General features: G+C 54.2%; 1 protein-coding gene across 2 annotated transcripts; it reads left to right on the plus strand.

Moving 5' to 3' along the window:
* Positions 1–6,927: 6,927 nt before the first annotated feature.
* Positions 6,928–12,285, plus strand: CYP11B2 (cytochrome P450 family 11 subfamily B member 2). 2 transcript variants are annotated; one of them, XM_017665261.3, is made up of 9 exons: positions 6,928–7,166; positions 7,568–7,723; positions 9,267–9,466; positions 9,601–9,804; positions 10,055–10,209; positions 11,202–11,368; positions 11,721–11,799; positions 11,892–12,089; positions 12,172–12,285. In XM_017665261.3, the coding sequence occupies exons 1-9, from the start codon at positions 6,928–6,930 to the stop codon at positions 12,283–12,285; spliced, it is 1,512 nt and encodes a 503-aa protein (XP_017520750.3). The 2 variants fall into 2 exon arrangements, with proteins under 2 accessions (XP_017520750.3, XP_036879188.2); XM_037023293.2 differs by lacking the exon at positions 11,892–12,089.
* Positions 12,286–23,473: the final 11,188 nt, after the last annotated feature.

A 23,473-nucleotide genomic window follows, 5' to 3' on the forward strand; every position in this document is an offset into this window, starting at 1 on the left:
AGCATGACAGGAGGGGCCGGAGTCACCAAAAGCCATCAGAACATGGTATGGAATTTGCGAAAGCCCACCTAATGGGGAGGGGGTAGATTAGTCGGTAAATGGCCTTGCCGAAGGGAGCCACTGTGTTGCTTAACAGCAGGTGCCGGGTAAGGGATAGGAATCCCCAAACCCGGTGGCTTAAGCAGGAGAGAAAAGCATCCTTCTTGCTCATGGACACGAACCGCAGGGGTCAGCAGCCCAGAGCTGTGCATAAGTGCGGGGAAAGCTAATATTGTTAAAATGTCAATGCTATCAAATGTGATCTACAGATTCAGTACAATCCCTATCGAAATCTTAGGGCTGTTTCTTGCAGAAATAGAAAAACCCACCCTAAAATTCATATGGCATCTCAAGGGACCTGTAATAGTCAAAATGATCTTGAAAATGAACAAAAGCAGAGGAGTCATACTTCTTCATTTCAAAACATCCTACGAAACGACAGTGATCAAAACAGTGTGGAATTGGCATAAAGGCAGACATATAGATCACTGGAATAGAACAGGGAGCTCAGAAATACACCCTCACAAAATGGCCCGATAATTTTTGACAAGGGGGCCAAGACTAGTTAATGGAGGAAGGACAGTCTGTTCACTAAATGGCACTGGAATCCCATGAAAAAGAAAGACGTTGGACCCTTACCTCACACAGTGTACAAAGATTAACCCAAATGGAGCACAGATCTAAACGTAGGCACTAAAACAACAAAACTTCTTAGAATAACACCTGGGGAAGCCCCCAAACGAGGGACTGGTCAGTGCTTAGTTGGATCTGACACCAAAGGCACAGCAACAAAGAAAAAATACACAAACTTGACTTCATGAAAAATTTAAAAGTTTGTGTATCTGAACAAACTATCCACTGAACAAAAAGGCAACCCACAGAATGAGAGAGAATATTTAATAGTCATCTCTCTGATAAGCAACTTATATCTGGAATATATAGAGAACTCTTAAAACTCAATACGCACGCACACACACACACACACACACACACACCCTAGTCCAAAATGGGCAAAGGAACAGAATAGGCATATTTCCAAAGATATACAGAAAGCCAGTAAGCACATAAAAAGCTGCTCAAAATCACTAACCACTAGGGAAATGCAAATAAAAAATATAACAAGATACAACCGAGTGACTGGGAGGATGACCACTATCATAAAACAGGAAACAACGGGTCTGGGTGGGGATCTGGTGCAATTGGAAACTGAATACATTGGTGGGAATGTAAAATGGTACGGATGCTGTGGAACAAGTATGGTGAGACCCCAAGGAATTAAAAAGAGAATTCCCATGTGAACCAGCAAACCTGCTTCTGTAGATATATATTCACCAAAGACCCAAAAGCAGACTCTTGAATAGATATGTGTGCACCCACGTTCACAGCAGCAATATTAAGAATGCTAAAAAGTGGACACAACCTGAGTACCCATTGAGAGGTGGACAGAGAAGGAATATGTGGTCTCTCCATACAATGGACTATTTTTCAGCCTCAAAAAGGAAGAAAATTCTGCAATGTGCTACAACATGTATGAACCTTAAGGACATTACACGCCGACTGAAAGGGGACACAATGGGACGAAGACTGTAAAATCACACGTACATGAGGTCCCTGGAGCCCTAAACTCCATAGAGATAGGAGTGGAAGGGTGGCTCTGGAGGCTGGGGCAAGGGTGGGAGTTAGTGTTTAATTTCTTCAACGCAACCCATGATGATAGGAAACAGAAAGTCCACAGAAGAGACTAGAAGACGTGGAGGGCAGGGGACAGTCTAACCTGGAAATGAGCAGAGTTCCAGAAGACAGCAGAGTGCGGAGCACAAATAGTAAAGAACAGCAGGTGGCTTTTCAAGGGGGGCAGGGGATGGGCCGGCGGGAGGGGGCGTCAGTGTGTAACAAGGACAGAGCTTTGGCTTTACAAGGTGAAAAAAGCTGTGGGGACGGCTGCGTGGCAAGCCAGTGTTTTTTTTTTTCTTTTTCTTTTTTCTTTTTGAGAGGGCATCTCTCATATTTACTGATCAAATGGTTGTTAACAACAATAAAATTCTGTATAGGGGGGTCAATGCTCAGTGCACAATCATTAATCCACCCCCAGCCTAATTCTCTTCAGTCTCCAATCTTCTGAAGCATAACGAACAAGTTCTTACATGGTGAACAAATTCTTACATAGTGAATAAGTTCTTACATGGTGAACAGTACAAGGGCATTCATCACAGAAACTTTAGGTTTTGATCACGCATTATGAACTATAAACAATCAGGTCAAATATGAATGTTCGTTTGATTTTTATACTTGATTTATATGTGGATCCCACATTTCTCCCTTATTATTATTATTATTATTATTATTATTATTATTATTATTTTAAATAAAATGCTGAAGTGGTAGGTAGATGCAAGATAAAGGTAGAAAACATAGTTCAGTGTTGTAAGAGAGCAATTGTAGATGATCAGGTGTGTGCCTGTAGACTATGTGCTAATCCGAGCTAGACAAGGGCAATAAAACATCCACGGATGCAGAAGATTTCTCTCAAAACAGGGGGGGTGAGGTTCTAAGCCTCACCTCTGTTGATCCCCAATTTCTCACCTGATGGCCCCCCAAGCCAGTGTTTTTAAGGCCACTGAGTTGTACATTCAAATGGCCAGGCTGGAAAATTTTATGCTACGTGTATCTTCCTACAGTGAAAGGAAGAAAAATGGATACCAGGGTCAACAGAAAATAGAAAAAGCAGGGTAAATCATTGCTACACATCAGTTACCACAATATATGTTCATAGAATGAATTTGAGAGCTGAAGGGCAGGTCGTGAGACTGGGTATGACAACAAGACGTGGCCATGTGGCGCTTCAGGGAGTCTCCCCTGAACCACAGTCCACGGAAGGGCTGACAGTCACGGAGTGAAAAGTGCGGCCCGGCCAATGTTGACCGAAAGGGGTCGGCTGCACCCACGGTGTCGGGATGGCGGGTGGCTGGTGTCACCAGTGGAGGGAGGAGGGCTATGGACAGACAACCAGCACGGGTTCCTCTCGACACCCGCACACAGGCTGTCTCGAGGGGCGGAGGGACGGGCAGGAGCGGCTGGGGGTGAGCCCACCTCCCCAGGCTCGGGCTCTCAGAGGCTCCTCAGGGTCTACCCGGAAAAGGGCTGCATCGGGCGGCAGCGAGGGCCCTGCAGGAGAGATCTCCACGCACCCAGAGTTGGATCAGAACTCTTGCCTGGCTTCCAGAGTGTGACTTCAGCTGAGGACGCCAAGATGCAAGCCCCCTTTGTCCCCCTTACACCCCGCCCTTATGCAAACTGGCAAGCAAGCGGGGTGGCAGAGGGAGAGACACAGGAAGAGGCAAGGAAGGACCCCCCCACACACACACAGACACACACACACGCGCCCCTCCCACTGCTGGCTCAGGCCTGGTGGAGACCCAAGTGGGAAGCTGTGAGCTTTGCATGTTTAAACGTGGAGGATGGCAGGCAGTCTGCGTGAGATAGTCCTGACCGAGACCCAGAGGCGTGGGGTATGCCATGAGCCTGGGGGCACGGGAGGTGCAGAGGCACAGAGGGGTGAAGATGCGCGGGGCTCCTAGGAGGGCACTGTGGTCTCTATGGCATCAGGGAACCCAGTGTGGAGGGGGCACAGGGCGCTGGGCAGCAGCTGGCGTCAGCACCAGAGGGCTATTTGTGGTCAGGTGAGATGCATCCCTCTTCCTTCAGCACATGCTGGCCGAGTCTTCACCCAGGTCACTCTTGTGAGGACGAGGCCAGGCCATGTTCTTGGTCCAGTGTGGAGGGCAGCCACCCAAGGCCGAGGTGGGGCACCTAGGGCCCTCTACCTCCTTGGGCCCCAGAGCAGAAGTTGGGGCCGGTCCCTGACCCACTTGCCTACTTGGCCTAGGTGGCTGCTTGTCCCTGTGGCTTCCCACACTGGCAGGGGAGCTCCGCACCACAGGGCTGTCTGCCTGCTTGGGGCCCTGGGCATCACCCCTGCAGGAGCCCTCCTTGTCCTCACAGTGCTTGACCAGGTGGCTGGGCCCTGCCTGCCTGAGCAGGGGAGAGGCTGCTGCCCCCAGAGCAGCTGAGCAGATGAGGACCGCACCACCCAGCCCAGGTGGGCTCGGGGCACAGGCGCCTGGGGACCCAGAGGGAGGCTCCCCTGCCAGGCCCAACCTGTGGGAGGGAGGGAATGAACGCTGGACCCCACCCAAGCCCTAGAGGAGGCAGGACCTGCCCTTGGCCCCCACACCCGGCCCATCTACCTTCTTGCTCCCAGCACGAGGCCCCGCAGCCCCATCTCGACTCAGGCCTGTCTCAGATCCTTGCTTTGGGCAGTGACATGGGGCCAGGCCCACGGTTGGGCTGGAGCCACTTACCGTGCGCCCTGTCAGCGGGAAGCTCTCAGCTGCATCCTGGGCGCTGTGCTGTCTCTGGGGCTGTTCTTTCCTCTGTGGTGGCCCTGACCCTGGGGGCACCAGGGTTACACCAGCTGAGGGCGTGGCTACAACGCAGCGTGTTCCTGGCACACCTCTCGGGGAGGGAAAGGGGAGGGATGTGTGAGACCACCACTCTTAAAGCAACCGTGTGGACCTGCGGCCTCGCATCTGGGGCATTCCCCACCGGTGCCCGTCCGTGTCCGCGTGGCCCTGGGGGTAGACGCCGCGCTATCCTAAGGGAGCCTACATCTCGAGCTTCAAGAACAGGGGCCACCGTGTCCTCCAGGCTTGGCTGCGTGGCGGTCCTGCAAGCCGGGCTCCGGAGGTGCCGCTGCAGTTAGCGTGCCTGCCTCCAGAGGGCGACAGAGAGCTCGGGCGTCAGGGCCAAGGGTCCGGCCGCTCTGGCTTGCGCGGCGGGAGGCTGGGATTCGGGTTTCTTCCCTTCTCTTAGCCTCAGGAAAAGAGTCCCAGGGCCTTCTTGGGGTACAGTCTCAGTCCTGGAGTTGGAGGTCGGAAGGACCATTGTGTGTGCTTGTGTGTGTTGAGGGTTGGGGGGTGGCCGGGACGGGTGGTGAAGGGGTGAAGCTGGGACCCACCCCCAGGGGAGAAGGAGGCCGACCAGGATGCGCTCCCCAAAGCCCACACATCTCAGCTCTTGCGCAAAGAGCAGGGAAGGGGTCTCAGTGTGCCCCTCAGCTGACGGTCCCCCTTCCCGACAGGGCACCACACACAGGGGCCCCTTGCCCCGGCCTTGCCCTGGGACGCCTCTGACCTGTCTTCCTCTCCATACAACACTGTCCCGCCCTCCCTAGGTAGAGGGAATCCAGGCCCCTCTCCGTGCCCTCAGTGGGTGGGCTGGGCCCTTGTCCCGCTGCTCTTCCTGGACACGCAGTCTCCTTCCCAGGAGACAGTCCCTGGGCGGGGGGCTGCCACACCTGTGGGAGGCAGAGAGCACAGTGGTGGCATGGGGAGCAGCCCCGTACATCTTTACCGGTGCTGAGCCATCCGAAGAAGGCTCTTCTGGGACCCACTCCTGGGCATCAAGGCTGGGGGTCTGGGAGGCAGCAGGAATTGGCACCAGTGCAGGGGCGCTCAGTGCTAGGTACCTCTCCCAAGTGCCCCTGCCTGGGAGGGGCCGGCTTTGGGCCTGCCTGTGTCCCAGCTTCCTGGGGGCAGGCTGCTGGGGACACGGAAAACTGGCCCATAGCAACAGCCCCGAAATCCCCAAGGATAGACAAGGAAAGGCCGGGGGGCTGGGGGACACCGAGCCGGGCAGGGCAGCAGGAGTGTGCAGTGCGGCCTGGGTGGTGCACCCGATTGTTCCCTTCCCTGCATTCTCCCCCCAGAGCCTAGCTGTGGTTCCCCCATTGCCGTAACCCCAAGTAGGGCACCACGGAAACCTCTGGAGAGGGCAAGGTGCCGGGGCTCTGGGGCCCCTCCAACATGCTGGGGACCTTGGGAGGTGGCAGAACCCCTGAGCCTTAGGGTCCTCTGAAATCATCTCCTCAGTCGTCTGAAAATGGGGCCCAGGACAGCACACCCTCCACCTCACAGGGATGCTGCCACACATAGAGGAGAGGACCCAGGTCCCCAGACTCGGGTCAGCAGTCCGAGGCTCGGCTCCTGCTGAGCACCTGCCGGACACAGCCCCTGGGAGGGTGGGGAGCCCCCGGCATAGGCCCTCTCCCCCCACTATGGCCTGGTGCTGAGGCTGCAGCCCTGACAGCACCCTTCAGGGCGGGAAAGGAGGTGTGGGCACTGCACACAGGGCCGCGGGAGCAAGCATGGGCCAAGGTGAGCCGGCGGCTCCTCATCCTTCTGTGCGAGGAGTGGCTTGCAGGCGCGCCCCCCCCGCCCACCAGTGACACTCATGTCCAGGCAGGCGTGGCTGCTCAACAGGACTACCAGGTCAGCCAGCTGAGCCTCCGGCTGCGTCTCTGGATCCCACAGCTGCACCCATGGGTCGGACGGCCTCCCACCCTATGATGGCTCCTTGCTGGCTTATGTGTACACCCCTGCCACCTGCACAGGGCTGGAGAAGAGGAGGCCCCATGCTAGAGGCTCCTGAGCTTGGTGCAGCCCGCCCCTTCCCTCCCTTCCCCTCCTCCTCAGGTTCCTGTGGGGAGGGATGAAAATGTCCAAGGCCCCTCTCATCTCTTGATAAGATAAGGGACGCATCCACCAGCTCCTTTGACCCATGGGGGAGGGAGGAGGTCCCTGGCAGCCCCATTCGGTCCCCAGCTTAGACACGGCACCTGCTCTACACACCACCCAGGAGCAGCGCTTGCGTAATTGTGGGCCAAGGTGCCCATCCATCTCTTTCCTCTTCCTCTGGCCCTGACCCCCACCCTGGGTACCCTGGCCCAGTCCAGGGACAGTGTCTCCAGTGACGCCATCGAGTTGGCCAGCCCGGGCCTCCAGGCCAGATAAAAGGACTGGGCTGAAAGGGGGTGGAGGGGACAGCGGAATGGCCTTCAGGGCAAAGGCGGACATGCGGATGGCAGGGCCCTGGCTGTCGCTGTGCCGGGCACGCGCACTGGGAGCCAGAGCTTCTCTTGTCCCCAAGGCTGTGCTGCCCTTTGAAGCCATACCCCAGAGTCCTGGCAACAAGTGGGTGAGGGTGCTGCAGGTCTGGAAGGAGAAGGGCTCCGAGAACTTCCACCTGGACTTGCATCGGACCTTCCAGGAGCTGGGGCCCATTTTCAGGTAAAGGCCTCCCCCTGAGCCTGGTGGGAGCACCCTAGCCTCCTCTCCTCACTGGCCGCCGAGCCCTTGCTGGGCACTGTGCGGGGCCATACCCCAGCCGGGCACTGTGCTGCGCACCCTGAGGAAGGCAGGGCGGGCACTCAGCCAGAGCCAGCCTGCACTTTTGACGGTGGAGACCCCAGCTCTTGGTGAGGGCAGAGCACCCAGGCCAGCGGCCCAGCAGATGGGAGGTGGACCCTGGGGCAGGAGAGGCTTCAGCTACCAGCGGGAGGGACTCCCTGCTCTGAGCCGCAGGCCAGAAGGGGAGGCCAGCAGGAGGCTGACCGGCTCGGTTCTGCAGAGCAGGGCTCAGGGGCGGGATGACACGGCCCCACAGCAATGCCCTGAGCTTTGTCCCACAGGTATGACGTGGGAGGGCCACACACGGTGTTCGTGATGCTGCCCGAGGACACGGAGCAGCTGCAGCGGGTGGAAAGCTCTGAGCCCTGGAGGACACCTCTGTACCCCTGGCTGGCCTACCGAGAGCACCGTGGGCACAGATGCGGCGTGTTCCTGCTGTGAGGGGCAGGAGGAGGAGGCAGGAGGGGTGCAGCCCCAGCAAAGCCGGGACCCCTCCCGGCCAAGCACACCTGGCCTCGAGCCTGTCTGGGTGGGCAGGGAGAGGGTGGCACTTGCCCCTCTGAGGGCCCTCATGTGGCCACATGGACCCGGGCCTGGAAGAGGAGCAGCAGCGTGGCAGGGGCCCGGACAGGGCATCCCCAGAAAGAGGGAGGATGCTGGCCACCTGGGGCCCCCACTCAGCGTGGGCCTTGGGGGTTTCCCTTGGGAATTGAGGTGCTCCCCTCACACAGACCAGGAAGCCCAGGCCTGGAGAAAAGGAGCCCCTGGCCAGGGGCACACAGCAGCGTGTGCCAGGCCTGAGACTACATGGGGGCTGAGGCCCTCTGTGGGGCCCCGGGGGTCCCAGAGGGGAGGGACACTGGCCTCAGGAGTGGGTTTCCTGGGGACAGGGTGGCAGACAGCAGGCCCACGGCACCTTTGCTCAGATACCAGGCCCTTGGAGGGTGCGTGTGTGAACCCAATCCTGTGTCTTCTGAGGAGTGCCTGCTGGGTGGGCAGGTTTTTTCCCATTGTGTGTGTGAGTGGGTGTGTGCCCACCTGGACCTGCGTGTGTTCCTGCTCAAGTGTGCATGTGGCCATGTGCTCTTGCCTTGGTCACTGTGTGCGTCTCTGTGTGCGTGCGTGTGTGCATTTCTGAAAGTCCGAGGAAGCGTGCCGTGTGTCATGTGTTTGGGAACTAGATGTCTGCCATGCATGGCCTCCAGTACAGGGTGTGTGACCTGAGTGTGCTGTGCGCATCTCCCTGTGTGCGTGCGTGTGCTCTCTGGTCGGGTGTGCAGGTGATCGGTCTCAATCCCTGCAGGGCGCTGGCCCTAGAGCAGAAGGTGTGCAGGCACCAATGTGGCTGAGTGGGGGCCCCGTCCCACTGTTTGCTGGAGGTTGGTCCCGGGGCCCCGTGTGCTCTGGGCCCTGTTTTGCCTGGATTCTGAGAGGCATGATCCCGTCCCAGCCTTAGAACAGCTGGAGATGGTGCAGGAAGAGCAGCAGGTGCTGCTGGCACAAAGGCGGGGATCTCAGCAGCAGGGTGGCTGGGGCCACGGGGGCTGGGAGGGGCCTCTCCACTCTGGCCACGATGAGAGCGCCACTGGCAAGCCTCGGCAGGAGGGCCAGCCTCCTTCCTCACAGAGGCCTCCATACCTGGGGCACTGGGGGGCGGGATGGCTGAGGCATGTGCCAGGCACGGGGCCTGCAACTTGGCAGGAACCAGCTCTGAGACCCCGTGTGGCACCTCCCGGTAGAAGCTCGGGGCTCAGCCTGGTTCAGCCTTGAGCACCCTGGGTGCAGCCCACCTAGGCCTGCAGCAAAGGAAACAGTGCAGCTCAGGCTGAAACGTGGGCAGCCCATACCCCAGTACCAGCGGGCAGCTGCCTGCCTCACCTGCTCCCTTTGGGGGTGAGGAAGACACCGGGGCGTGGGGCACAGGGCTGGGGGCCGGGTGCTGCCTTGGGCTGGCCTGAAGCTCTGCTCTCTGCCCTACAGAAATGGGCCCCAGTGGCGCTCGGACAGACTGCAGCTGAACCCAGACGTGCTGTCACTGCAGGCCACCCACAAGTTCATCCCCATGGTGGACCGGGTGGCCAGGGATTTCTGCAAGGCCCTGAAGGCAAAGGTGCTGCAGAATGCCCGGGGAAGCCTGACCCTTGACATCCAGCCCAGCATCTTCCACTACAGCATAGAAGGTGTGGGGTCTTGCAGAAGGGGCGGCTCAGTGATGCCAGAGTAGGCCAGGACTGGGGCAGGGAGGGCCGGTGGGAGGGAGGCAGCTGTGAGGCTGTGGGCCGCCTCGGGCTCAGCAACCCTGTCCTCCCCACAGCCAGCCACTACGTCCTGTATGGAGAGCGGCTGGGCCTCCTGGGCCAAGGCCCGAGTGCTGCCAGCATGGGCTTTCTCCATGCTCTGCAGGCCATTTTAAAATCCACCGTGCAGCTCATGTTCATGCCCAGGAGCCTGTCACGCTGGGTGAGCTCCCCGACATGGAGAGAGCACTTTGAGGCCTGGGACTACGTCTTCCAGTATGGTGAGGGCCAGGGGCCCCGCGGTGCTGTGGGGCAGGGACACTGGGGCCCCTGGTCTCCACCCACCGTGGTCGTGGCCTCCTCGTGGTCCAGCCGGAGAGTGTTAGCAGTGTGGCAGGGTGGGGCTGGCCCCTGACTTGGGGTAAGAGCTCGGACACTCAGGGGTGGAGGGCTGGTGGGTAGGAGGACTACAGGGGTTTGCCGGCACCTGGCCCAGGGTCTCAGTCTCCCTGACCCACACCTGCCCCACAGCCAACGGTGCCATTCAGAGAACCTATCAGGAGCTGGCCCTCAGCCCCTCGCAGCACTACAGTGGCCTCTTAGGGGAGCTTCTTGCGCATGCAGAGATGAGCCTGGAAGCCATCAGGGCCAACTCTGTGGACCTCACTGCCGGGAGCGTGGACACGGTCAGGCTGGCAACCAGCCCCCTCCTCACAGAACTGGGGGCCCACCTGACACTCATGCCCCTGGTCTCGAGTCAGTGCCTGCAGGATTCCAGTCTTGGACCTCAACTTCCGGACTGACGGAAGGCGCTGAGGGGAGGGAACTCGGGGGCCAGGTGGTGAGGGATGGGGCTCTGGCCAGAGTGCAGAGCGGGTGAGGCCGGGGCAGGGGGCACGCTGCAGCACAGAACCACAGGCACCATCTGGGTCCCTTGAAGAGGGGCCCTTCCCACTGACAGGTTTCTTGCGACTGTCACTGGAGATCCTGGGTGAGGAGGTGCTGGGCTGATGCCCACAGGACTGGTCCAGGACTGCAGCCTGCGGAGGAGAGAGCAGATGGCAGCAGGGCCTGGCAGGCAGGGAGGGTGCCAGCAAGAGGGAAGGAAGCTGAAGCTGCCTGCCTCTAGACCCACCATCCAGCCAGCATCTCTGATGTGCTGCCAGGGCTGGGCACTGGGATTCTGAGCAGAGGCCCAGGCCTGTGGTGGGGAAACTCACTGAGCAGAGGCTGAGACGCAGCCACACGGCCAGGGTTGGGGGCCAGGGTGGCCGGTTCACATTAGGACCAGGAGGACCCCAGGGGAGGACCCCATGGGAGCAGATGGACCTGGGCCCCAGGGCCCCTTTCCCCCACCTCCCCACCACCAATGGCCAGAGTGAGCCCCTCCTGGACCCCGGAGCAGGGTGAGAACCTCCTCCCAAGTTCCAAGAACCCTTAACTGGCTGGAGGACGCCTGAGTCTTCACTGAGTCTAGGGGCACCACCCTGGAAGGATTCAGGGAAAGTTGACCAGGAGGTGGGGAGTAGGGTCCTGAGGTCTCAGGTCCAGAGGCTGTGTCCTTCTCTGAGTGCGCATGGCACCCTGGGTCTGAGATGATCCCGCCCCCTGGGGAAAGGCCATCTTCCTGGGAGGGGCATCCTGAGGCTGAGGTGCCTGGCACCCATGGCTCCCACAGACGTCCTACCCCTTGCTGATGACCCTGTTTGAGCTGGCCCGGAACCCCACCTTGCAGCAGTCCGTACGCCAGGAGAGTCTGGTGGCCGAGGCCAAGATCTCTGAAAACCCCCAGTTGGTCCTCACGGAGCTGCCCCTGCTGCGGGCAGCTCTCAAGGAGACCTTGAGGTAGGTGGAGCAGACCCTGGCTGCCCAGCTGCCGGGTCCACCGGTTGGAGGGCAGGGCTCACTGGGCTTACACACGGAGCCTGGGGCCCAGAGACAGCTTCCCCAAGGCAGCTCCAGCCCCTGCCCTCCCTCGGGTATCCAGCATCATATGTGGGTGCTATCCTGTGCCAGGGCTGCTCAGGCTGGGGGAGCTTTGGCTGAGCTCAGCAGGAGCGGGGAAGCAGCTCCTCGTGGGGTGCTGTGAGGGGGGAGGGGAGCTCCCGTTGGCGGGTGCATCCTGGGCTGGGAGGGCAGCAGAAGGGAACTGTGGGCCCCATGCCAGCTGAGGACCTGCTGGTGGCCCTGTCCATAGGCTGTACCCCGTGGGTATCTTTGTGGAACGCCGGGTGAGCTCAGACTTGGTGCTGCAGAACTACCACGTCCCGGCCGGGGTGAGTGAGGCCCCACGGACCCCCAGCAGGCAGCTGGCCCGCGGGATCTTCGCCCGGGGCCGCTGACCCTGCCCTTCCCCACCTATGTGCAGACCCTGGTCAAGGTGTGCCTCTACTCTCTGGGCCGAAACCCCAGCGTGCTCGCCAGGCCCGAGAGCTACCATCCGCAGCGCTGGCTGAACTCGAGGGCCGCCGGCAGCAGGTTGGTGCACCTGGCCTTCGGCTTCGGCGTGCGCCAGTGCTTGGGGCGGCGCCTGGCGGAGGTGGAGATGCTCCTATTTCTGCACCACGTAAGCGGCCGGGCAGGGTGGCGCGCTAGGGGCGGGGCGCGCCGGAAGGCGCGCGCGGCTCTGGGACTCGCTTCTGTCCTAGGTGCTGAAAGGCTTCCTGGTGGACACGCTGACGCAGGAGGACGTGCGGATGATCTACCGCTACGTCCTCATGCCCTCCAGCCTCCCCCTGCTGACCTTCCGGGCCACCAGCTAGTTACGCACCGCACTGCGGGGCGGGCCGCGCCGCCAGGGCCCTTCTGCGCGGCACCAGCGCCCCCGGCCAGCCTTCTCCCAGGGTCACAGCACCGTCTGGCCCGCGCCCTGTACAAATGGAACAGGCCGGGCCCTCTGAGGAAGCGAGGCCCAGGCAGAGCCGCCGACGAACCCTGGTGGCAGGCCCAGGCTCTGTGCCCAGCCCCACCAGCGCCTTTTCCAGCAAGGAGCCCCTCTGAGGACCCCAGCACCAGCTCCAGGCCCCTCACGTGGCCTCCCGCATGACTGCTTGTCCGGCTCGTGGGCTTAGTGCAGTGCGGATGAGGGTGGGGCCAGCCAAACGTCAGTGGCCACAAGCGCCCTGCCGTTCATCAGTGGGCACATGTCCGTGGGGACTTTCTACAGGTCAGGCAGACACTGTGCTGCCGGTGAGGGAGGCAATTTTCTCCTGTAGTGGAACTATATTCCAAGAGTCTGAACTATGGAAATAGGTGCAGACGTCTTTGTTTCCATAATTTGGGTAATGTAAAAAATAGACCCAACATGACCTTCATTTAACAAAAGGATTGCTCACTTTGGAGTGTCTGATTATTGGGACACTAGGCATCTGTAAAAACAGAAATAAAACAAAGAAATGCAGCACATCTCTAAGTATTCATATAGGATGACGTCCACCACGGATTAACTAAAAAGGCGAGTCACAGAGTTATGCCAGTACGTATGTGGGCTCACCACTCCCCCAAACACCCCCCACCCCATGTAAACATATATCCTCTGTATTTTAGGCAGAACCTTAATAGTGAAGAGAAAAAACTCAAAGCTGCTAGAAACTGAGACAAATGTCCAGAAAAACGCCTTTTCAGGAGCCACCATTAGATGTCGGGAAACACCTATATTGTCAAAGTGTGTTGGGAAAATGTCCGTTTAATTCCTGTATTTAAATCCAGTTAAATGTGCATTAAAGAATCCCAGCTAAATGACATATTTTCAGAGACCCTGAGTGACAAAGCTGCCCCCCTATGGCAGTGCCCACCAAGACAGCTGCTCACCTTTGGCTCCAAAGAAAGGGAAGTGACCCGGGATAGGATGAGGGACCTACAGGCCAGTGTGGGCACGGATGTTGATACACCCACGGGGACACATTTCATTTCCCCCACTACGGAGAGGCGGAAGGGACAGGCCCTGGGCTCCTCAGCACTCAGCCTTGGGATACTGAGAACATTCCAGATGCGAGTCCCTGCTGTGACCTGTACGCCTGGTCAGTGTTCAGAATAGGCTCCGTTTAGCCTTCGACATGTGCCAAGGACGCTGTATTGACGTTAACCGTTTTACCCAGAGCAACAGGGGCCCCGGGTAGCGCGAGGCGCCCTCTGGTGGCCCCCGGCGTTGCCTCACCTGCAAACTGTGGGCGCCCCTGCTGGGACGACCCGGAAGCTGGGTGCACCATGTGGCTGGCACGAGCAGTCCGACTCTTTCTGTCCTTCACAGGACCTGCAAAAGAATCTGAAGGAGGAGCAATAACTACATTATTAGTGATATACTATTGCTCTAACGGACCCACCAAAACCAGACCCTTGTGCGTCACCCGGCCCACACTTGATATCTGTCACATACACACAAGGCTCCAGGCGAGGGACTGCCATTGACCCACCTCCCCAATCAGCAATGAGGGCCCAGAACACGAGGATTTTTGCCTGAGGGCACAGGACCAGCTGGTGGAACAGTGGGGATTGGAACCCTCGCCCGAGTTCTTCCTGGGGTGCCTACAACGCCAAGCAGAGGTGAGGGGTCCTGCCGGTGGGGCAGAGGTTGGAGCACAAGCAGGAGCATCCTGGGGAAGGGCTGCAGTCCGAGCTGGGATTGCCTGTCCTGGGGGTGGGGGTGGGGGTGGGGAGGCACGAGGCCCAGAGGCAGCCTTCCCTCCACGCCCCAGCCACTGAAATGAGAAGTAACAGGCGCCCCACGTCTCCAGCAGAGGCTGCACCGGGACTGGTACCTCTTTGCACAGACCGACATCAGCTGGCGCCCAGCCACCCAAGGGGAGCTGTGCCGGCACCCTCACATACTTGGCAGCGTGTGTGCTCACTGGGCACCAAGCCGGCTGCTCTGGCAGCAGAGCCTTCCGTTGCCCTTGGGACCTGTGTCCCAGGGGTGCTTCCGGTGCAGTGCGCCCTGGCTTCGGGCACCAGGTGGAGCCACCAGAGGGTTCTAGTCAAGAGCCTGGTGCTCGGACGTGCGGCGCCTACAGCCCTGTGCCTCTCGGCAGCCCTGAGAAAGACTTCGCTATCACACCAGAATCAAGTTCTTCCCTACTTTGCTCACTGTGTGTCTTTAGGAAGGCAGGAAAACACCTGCTAAGCAGCCATCACGCAAGACCGCCCTTCCAGGTGAGATGTGGGAGAGCAGCCCGCGCTGAAGCTCAGTGCTGCCTGGATAGGGGCCCTGCACCCGGCAAGGCTGTGGCTGATGCCCGGGTTGGTGCGGAAGATGCCTGTGTCCGCTGCCATCTCTCCAAAGGCTCGCCCTCTCTCTCCGCCTCTCTGTCCTCCCCTCCCAGGAGTCCAAGTGTACGGATGCCCGCGGCTGGACAGTCGCCCGGAGTCCCCTTGCTGGTTGTGGGCATTCCCTCCCCCGCTCCCTGGGCACAGGGTGCACATCCCCCACGTTCTCTTTTGCTGAGTCTGCATGGCTGCCGATTCCACCCAGTCTCTTCCTTTCCCACATGTGTTTCTCAGCTCCCGACTGTCCACCCGAGTCCCTTCTCACGCCACCTCTGCTGAGCTTGTGTCCTTTCAGCGATGGGTTTTGTAACGTCCTTCTGTTTACTGTTCGCATTACATCAATTTTGGAAATTAGGACATATTTATTATTTATATTCTACTGTGTATATGACATGTTATTACTTGTGTTACAGTGCTAAAGCCATCCTTATAAATAGAAATTTATTATCTAAAATCATATATTAATAGGCAAAACCGAAAGCCACAAATCTGATTACCTATTTCAAGAAATTAGAAACATTATAACAAACCCAAAGGAAATAATAGAAACAAATTAATAAAATGGAAAATGTACAAAAGGATAGAAATTTGAAGTTATTTCTTTGAAAAAAAAATACTGATAAATACCTAGGTAATGACTAACAGAGAAGACACCAATGATGAATATCTGGAATGAAAAAGATGACATCTCTACAGATCTTATAAACATCAAAAAGATATGCCAAAATATAAACCATGCTAGTACAATGGGTCTTAGAGTTTGTGAAAATAAGCCAAAAGTAAGTGAGTTCCACCTCCCCCAAAATCCTGCTCTGCCAGAAAACAGGATAGATTCCATCAGGCCAACTGAAGCCCAATTAATGGAGTCAGATAGCCCCGTACTGACAGGAGCCCACACTGCACTTTGCGTCTCAGAAGAACCGCAAACTGACATGGTGCAGAGGCCGTCCATGCTGTGTTTCTGGTGCTGCTGCTTAAAGAGACAATGGCTGGGAAGTCAACTAATCAGGACCGAAGGAGGCTGCAGCCCTCATTCACATATGCAGACCAGAACAGGAGCCTGGGGGCAGCTTTTTCTATAAAAATAATCTCTTCTCTCTGTTTCCCCAAACTACATTTGGTTCATTGTCAAAGGCTCCACCCTCCAGTTGAAAACTGGTTTTTAGTTGTTTGTTTTTTTGTAATAGTTCTCCTTGATTAAATTTCTTGTTCGATGAAGAAATTGTTAAGTTGATACCAAAGGCACAAACCGTAAAAAGAACAGCTGATAAATTGGTCTTCACCGCAATTCAACACTTTTGCTCTGCTAAAGACTCTGTTAATTGAATGACAAGGCCAGCTGTGGACCAGGAGAAAATATTTGTAAGTCACATAGTATGTGGAGAAGTGTAATCTAAAATATGTAAGGAACTCTCAAAACTTATCAGGTAAAAAAAGGAAGATCCAATTAGAAAATGGGCCAGAACACATGAACAGACATTTCACCAATGAGTAGATATGGGTAGCAAATAAGCACATGAAAAGATATTCACCATCATTGTCATTTATAACCACAATGAGATGTCACTATGCACATATCAGAATGGCTGAAGTAAAACAGTGACCACACCAAATGCTGACGAAGATGCAGAGAACTGGGATCATTCACAACTGCAGAGGGGAATATAAAATGGTCAATCACAGTAGAAAACAGGTTGGCAGTTTCTTATAAAGGTCAACATGCAACTAGCATGAGACCTAGCACTATACTCTTGAATGCTTATCTTAGAGAAATGAACAAGCATGTTCAGCAAAACACCTGTGCACAGATGTTACTAGCAGGTTCATTCAAAATAGGCAAAACCTGGGAACTACCCAGATGTCCTTCAGTGGGCAAGCAGTTAGACCAACTGTGGTCCATGCACACCCTGTGGGACACCTCTCAGCAACAAGAGGAATGAACTGGTAGGACAGGCAACGGCCTGGTGAATCTCAAGGGGGAAGTGAGAAAAAGACAGTTACATACGCACCGCCTCATACTATAGGGTTCCATTTGTGTAATATTCCCCAAATGATACAGGCTTTCTCAAACTGTCCAGGCACCCAGAACCTGTGATGGAGAATTCTCGGAGTGGGATCCCCTGAGGATGAGAAGGCAGCCACTTCTGTGCAGCCAATGTTGACTAAATGAATGCATAAGTGGTAGATAGTGAGTTCTCGTTCCTCGGTCCAGTCCTGTGCTGAGATCTTACATATTACAGGTGAGGAAATGAACGCTCAGCTGAGTGCATCCTTCAAACCTGCCACCACGTAACACCGAGCTGGAGACCTCTCTCCTCTTTGGGACACTTCACAGAAAAAATAAATCTTTGCATGGTTAGGGCAGCACAACTCCATAGGCCCTGGTGCCCTGCCACTGGGAAGCTCTTTGCTGGGTCCGTGGACTCAGATTCAGGATGGACAGAAAGCACAGAACTGGGTGGGCAATCCCGCAGCAAGTCGCCACAGCCTTCTCGGGCAGTGCCAGCAGCACCGAGCAGTGCTTCATCTTCTTTAGGGCAAACAGAGGAAGGTGGGACCTGGCCACCCCCTGGGGTCACCTAGACAACTGGGACTTCAGAGACATGTTTGTTTTTGAGCCAAAAAGCTGCTTTCCCTGAACTATCCACATAAGCAAAACAGTAATATCTGCTTGAGTGGTGCCGGGAACGTGGGGCTGGAGGGGGGATTTTTTTATCCAAAGCAGCCCTCGAAAGACTTTGCTCAGCACCATGCACCTCCTGGGGGCAGCTAAGAGGCCACCAGCCACTAGCCGCACGTGGCTATTGAGTATTTGAAAGGCTCAATTGTGGAACTGAGTATTAAATATTATTTTATTTGAATTAATTCACATCTAAACAGTCACACTCAGCTTGAGGTGAAGTCAGAACACAACTCTAATAGGCCTTAAGTGTCCATGTCTTGCTCTTCCTTGTATTTTTAAAATTTAATCAAGAAACACACTCCTCATTGTAAGATAAATTTTAGCCGAAATAAGCAGGCGAAGAGGGGCAACAAAGGGCCAGGTAGTTTATTTGAGTGCAACTCCCGGGTGAGGTTCCGCAGTCTGGGTACTACAGGCCGGGGAAGTCACGCCCGGTCAGGGAGGTGGGGGCTTATCTGGGGTTAGGAGGGGGAGGAGTGGGCAAGCTGTCCTAGGGGGCGTGGAGAGGCATGATTGGCTAAAGGTGACATAATAGACAACTAGAGACTTTTTTTCCTTCCAAGAGGGAGGAGGCTGACATCCGGGTCTTAGTTGGCACATCAGGATGGAATTCAGGGAGAGCTGTCCCCTTTCCATATAAGGCACGGACCTTGGGGTCTGGTCTGTTCTCCCCCTCTGGCATCTCTCTGTTCTGTTTGCCTGTCCTTGCTTTTCCTTCCTCCAGCCTAACATTCCAGCCTTTTGGTCATAATGGACAACGACTCGATCTGGCTACTTCCGGCTGACAAGGGGCGGCGTGGGGGTTTGAGGCTGGTATTAGGCCGAAGGAGGGGGTTAGTGAGAAGAGGTGCATAACGGTGAAGTAACATCTGGTTGGTGGCGACCTGGGTCAGCTGGGTTAGTGCTCTTGGAGGAACCTGAGGGCACAAGGGGCAACTAAGAGTAAACTATAAACTGTTATTAAGGGGCCCAGTAGGGGCATTAGCCAGGCCATTATGGGGGACTGGAATTCTGGATTGAGTTTACATCTCAATGATTAATATTGGGATTTAGTATAGATAAGACTGCATTATTAAAACAATACTTTTCTCTAAAATCACCCTCATTTGTATTAGAAGTAACCAGGTTAACAAAATAATTAACACTTGGCTTTATTATTTGCGTAAGTGCAGCAAGAAGAGCAATTGATTACATAGGCTCTTTTAAATATGCTTTGCTGGAACTTTTTATAAGGAATTTCAGATTCGACTTTTAAACGTTTCTTGAGGCCAGACAGCCAAGCCAGACTTGCCATCAGGTTGTGCCTGCAGTACCTCTACATTTGGGTGAATTCCTCTCTTCTCTGAGGTTCCCAAGACATTCCTGAGGTCCCTGCACCTGCCAGGCAGTGACCTTTCTTACTCATCTGGTAAGGCTGCTGGGAACTCTGTAAGCAAGGTACCAGGCCAGTTCTTTTAAGGGACTTTGTTGGCTTTATAAAGTCAATCTTAGTTCCTTAAAGCTGTCTGTTCATATCTGAGTTTACACACGTGTCTCTCAGGTATGACATTCCAGTCAAAGCCTTGGTAATATAACCAGTGTTTTTAATTGGTCCTCTTACTAGGAGAGCAGATTCTTATTGAACTTGTGCAAATAAACATAATGCCATGAAATATAAAAATAGTCACTGAGAGCTTTTAAATTCTGGAGGGATCAGGTAGAGAGAAAGAAAAAGTTTCAATTCTGCTTATAAAGGCAGTCATTTACTAAACTGTTGTCAGCTTAAGAGAAAAAGCTTAAAACACTTTATTAACAACATTTGAAACAAAAAGCCACAAATTCATCTTCCTTAGTTTACTTAATCCTATGTAACTAATACCTATTCTGCTGAAATCTAGTTCTTTACTAGCTTAAGAGTAATAAAACAGTGACTATAAATAATAAAAGACTTACAAATGACAATGGTTAAAGATTTGATGAGAGCTTACTGTAAGACAGTTGACATAAGGAAATTCTGATATTTCTGTAACACAAAACATTTAGTAACAAAGTTTAGCATTATTCTTTTTGACAGTGCTTTCTAGGTAATTAAGCAGGTAATTACATATCAGATAAATAAGCTAAATTAGCCAAATACTTTCTCCAATGAGAAAAAGTTCCTCTGACATGTTCCAGGGGCCCTCTGGAAAATATCAGAGTTAACTAGAGGTAAACGTACCTTTTTGAATTTGATTTTGGGAAGTTGTCAGAAGAAAGTTTCTTTGGCACTTGCTTAAATAGGATTATAGGTAGCCATGAAGCAATACTTATGTATTTAACTAGAATGACAACAAAATACCTCAAAGGCAAATAAAGAAGGTTACACCGTTGTTAGCAAACTTTAGCTTTTAGTCCTTTCAATATTAAGATTTCATTTTCTTAAATACTCAGACAACTCACTGAGACTTTAAGCAGGAGAAACTGCTTTGATAAAACAGAGAACCCTTTGCAATCTTTCAATATTAAGAGCAGACTAACAGTTAAGAAAATGTTGTCTTTTTAACTGAAAATAAAATTCTAATTTTGCTGTGTACTTGATACCGAGACTCATTTGCTTTAATTTTATACAGCATGACCATATTAAATTCTTCCACAAACTTTCTACAACCTTTTTACATTTAGATTTCTCTCTCTAAATAAACAGCTGGACTTTAGAACAGTTTCTTTCACCAAGAGACACATTATTTAGCATGCAGAAATGTTTTCCTTGTTACTTTAAGTAGTTTTAATTAGAACTTAAAACTATTAGGTACCTTAATTTTTAGTGAACACAGGCAAGTAGGCTATTATAAACTGTTACACTAGCATTCTTTGGATTGACAAATTTATGAACATTTTATAATTTCTGTAACCATAAGCTTTACAACACAATTTCTCACTAAGCACAAAGTATATCTTCTAAACTTGGCAAAACTTTAAGGTTTTAGGTTACCACAAAGATTTCTAGGCTGTAGATAGGTATACACACTGTAACACACAATTAAAAAGGTGTTCACTTGCCACACTTATTTAGTTCACTCATTCGTAACAACTATGCTAGATTACTTACAAGACCTTTACTGAATATTAGACAAAGCCAAGCCTTTAAGCGTTTTATTCTTAAAAGATCTAGCAGATAACATAGACTTAAATGACCTTAGGTGAATTTAGGCAGCTGATCCCCACAAGGACATGCCCGCCTCAGGCAAACCCAAATCAGCATTAATGCTTAACATTTTTTTATTAGATTTCCTGGAAGTTTTAGAATGCCCAATTTTCACAAGCTCTTGTTTTTAGATCAATTTTATTAATACTATCTGGAGGTAGGAAAATATTTTTCATCCCTGCATCTAGACACACAAACATACAAACTGAGATACAATGACCACAGTCAGCAACACTCCTCATACAAAAACATATACACAGACAGACAAACCGATACAAAGACTTGAGTCACTGATATCGAGCTGCCTTCCCTCTCCTCAGCTTCTTGTCTGTGGCTTCTGGAACCAGAGGGCGGGAGGAGCATGTTCTGGTGGGGGAAGAGGGCGGTGAAGGCGGAAGGAGAGGGGGAGAGGGGGTGCCGCCACCGGAAGAGGAGAGCAGGCAGCGGCATGGTTGAGAATGCAGGACTTTAAGATGGAGGCGACACGTGTTAAGACAAAGGACTTAAAGATGGTGGTGGAGAGAGGGGAGGGGATTGCGAGCTGAGGGAGGTGGGCGACTGAGGTCTTCTGGCAGATCTGAAAAGGAAGGACTGAGCAGGGTAAGAGGCTGACAATCTTTAACTGGAGATCGGGCCCGGAGAACCCGAGTCATTGAACGCAACATAAAGGTCTGGGCGGGAGCGCAGAGTCCAAAAAGCCTGCACATATGGGATTTCACTCTACTCTCCGCTCTAGTGGCAGTAATTAATCAAGTCGGTGAGGAGACTAAAATTGAAAGTTCCCTCAGGGGGCCAGTGAGATTGGTTGTCCAAGGGATACTGAGGCCCGTCCTCAGACCAAAGGAAGACTAGCTTCCGTTTGCGAACTTCCCGGGACAAACAGAGCAGCCAGATTAGAAATGAGACACTGCAATGGGGTCTGAGCCTCTGCTTTTGAGGGCTGGTTCCCCATGTCTGCGCCACATCCCAACTAATCCCACTGAGAGGAGCGCCCAGCGTCCCAAGCGTGCCAAGTCAGGGGAGACGTCCTGGGGCCTGGGGTAGGGACATCTCCCGTACCGCAGGGCCCGGGGTGGGCTGGATGCCCACAGAGGGTGGGCAGAATGCCCCACCTGGACGTACGTACGATTTCTAACAGACCAGGTGAAATGGAGTTAGGGAGGGAAACAGACCCAGGGGAAACTGAGGGACTCACCGGAAAATAGTCCACGCAGCGGAGAGCAGGCTGAGGTCCCGGGTCGGGGAAGGAGGGGGCGGGGCCACTGGTGGCTGGTCGGGACCCTGCACTCACTCTCCTTCCCGCGTTTCGCTAAAGGTGACATAATAGACAACTAGAAACTATCTTTCCTTCCAAGAGGGAGGAGGCTGACATCCGGGTCTTAGTTGGCACATCAGGATGGAATTCAGGGAGAGCCGTCCCCTTTCCATATAAGGCATGGACCTTGGGGTCTGGTCTGTTCTCCCCCTCTGGCATCTCTCTGTTCTGTTTGCATGTCCTTGTTTTTCCTTCCTCCAGCCTAACACTCATGGCCTAACAGTCTGAAACAGCTGAGTTAGCTGTGTGTGCTGGTCTTAGCAGTGTGGTCTGGAGAACTTCAGGTCTGGGACCCTAGGGTACAAACAGCCCTTGGCTTGCTGCTGTGGCCCCGGTGACACCAGCCTGCCCCTTCTGGGAGGCCATAGGCGCTACCAGGTGCCATGTAGGGTCAGAAGCTCCCTGTTCTCACCCCTCACCCTCCGGGCATCTGCAGCTGCGCCCGGGGCCTGGCTCCCTGCAGGGCTAGCAGGGCGCATGCTGTGCACACAGAGGATGGGATAGGCTCCCCAAGGGCTTGGGAGCCCTGGGGCCTGCTGCCGGCGTTCCCGGCCACCTGGCTCTCCTCTGCCTTCCTCCTGATTCCTCCTCACTCGCTTTCCACTCAACTGCCGCCCCTCTCTCTCTGCCTCTCCGGGTCCTGCTCCAGCTAGAGCGACAGTGGAGGTGCGTTCCCAGGAGCCAGCTGTTCAGTTCTCAGGAAATCTAGGAGCCTTTGTTAAGGACAGTCATTATTTAAAGTTAATTTATATTAACTTACAATTAAACAAATATGTCGTAACAAAAGTGACCCCAACGTTCCCTGTCCCATGGCCATCTACCCTCTGACAGTCATGCCCGCCTGCTGTAGGTACAGCGTGGCACCAACGATGAGGTACCTGGCATCTTCTCCGCTGGCCTGCAGCCCTTCACGGAGGCAGCGGTCAGCCATGGTGGGAGGACAGACGCCACAGAACATGGCAGATGCTAAAATCAGGTCTTGATTTGTTGTTTTGCTGATTATTTAGAGATAAGAAAGCGATAGAGAAAATGCTAATAATGCAGAAGTGTATTGTCTGTCGCTGTTAGAACAGCACAAAGTTTAGGGCACATATTCTTTCATATCTAATTCCACAAATTCATTTACATCATGGAAGACTGAGTTCCAACACACGTCCTCTGCGGTCTCACTTCCATTGTACTCTTTAACAGAGGCGGGAGTGTCACCCCGGCGTTCCTCAGACAGGGAGCTTCCCTGTGGGTGCAGGGAGCAGCAGTGCAGGTGCTGGGGGGGCTCCGTCTGTGTGTTGTGGCAGTGCTTCACCAGGGCAGCTGTGGGGGTGCTATGCCCACGCACAGTGCGCTGCATCCCTGCCATCCTGCCCCTGCCCTGCATTGCCCTCCCTGCCCCTGCCCGCCTATACTTCTCCCTTCTGACCCCTCACTAGCCCCCCCCCCCCGGCATTGTTCTGTCTCACTCCAGCTGGCCTCGACCTCCTTCCCCTTGGGTCACAGTCCTTTCAGTTAATAGCATGGGAAGGCTTAGTC

This window comes from Manis javanica, chromosome 2 (genome assembly GCF_040802235.1).
Source record: "Manis javanica isolate MJ-LG chromosome 2, MJ_LKY, whole genome shotgun sequence".
Taxonomy (NCBI): domain Eukaryota; kingdom Metazoa; phylum Chordata; class Mammalia; order Pholidota; family Manidae; genus Manis; species Manis javanica.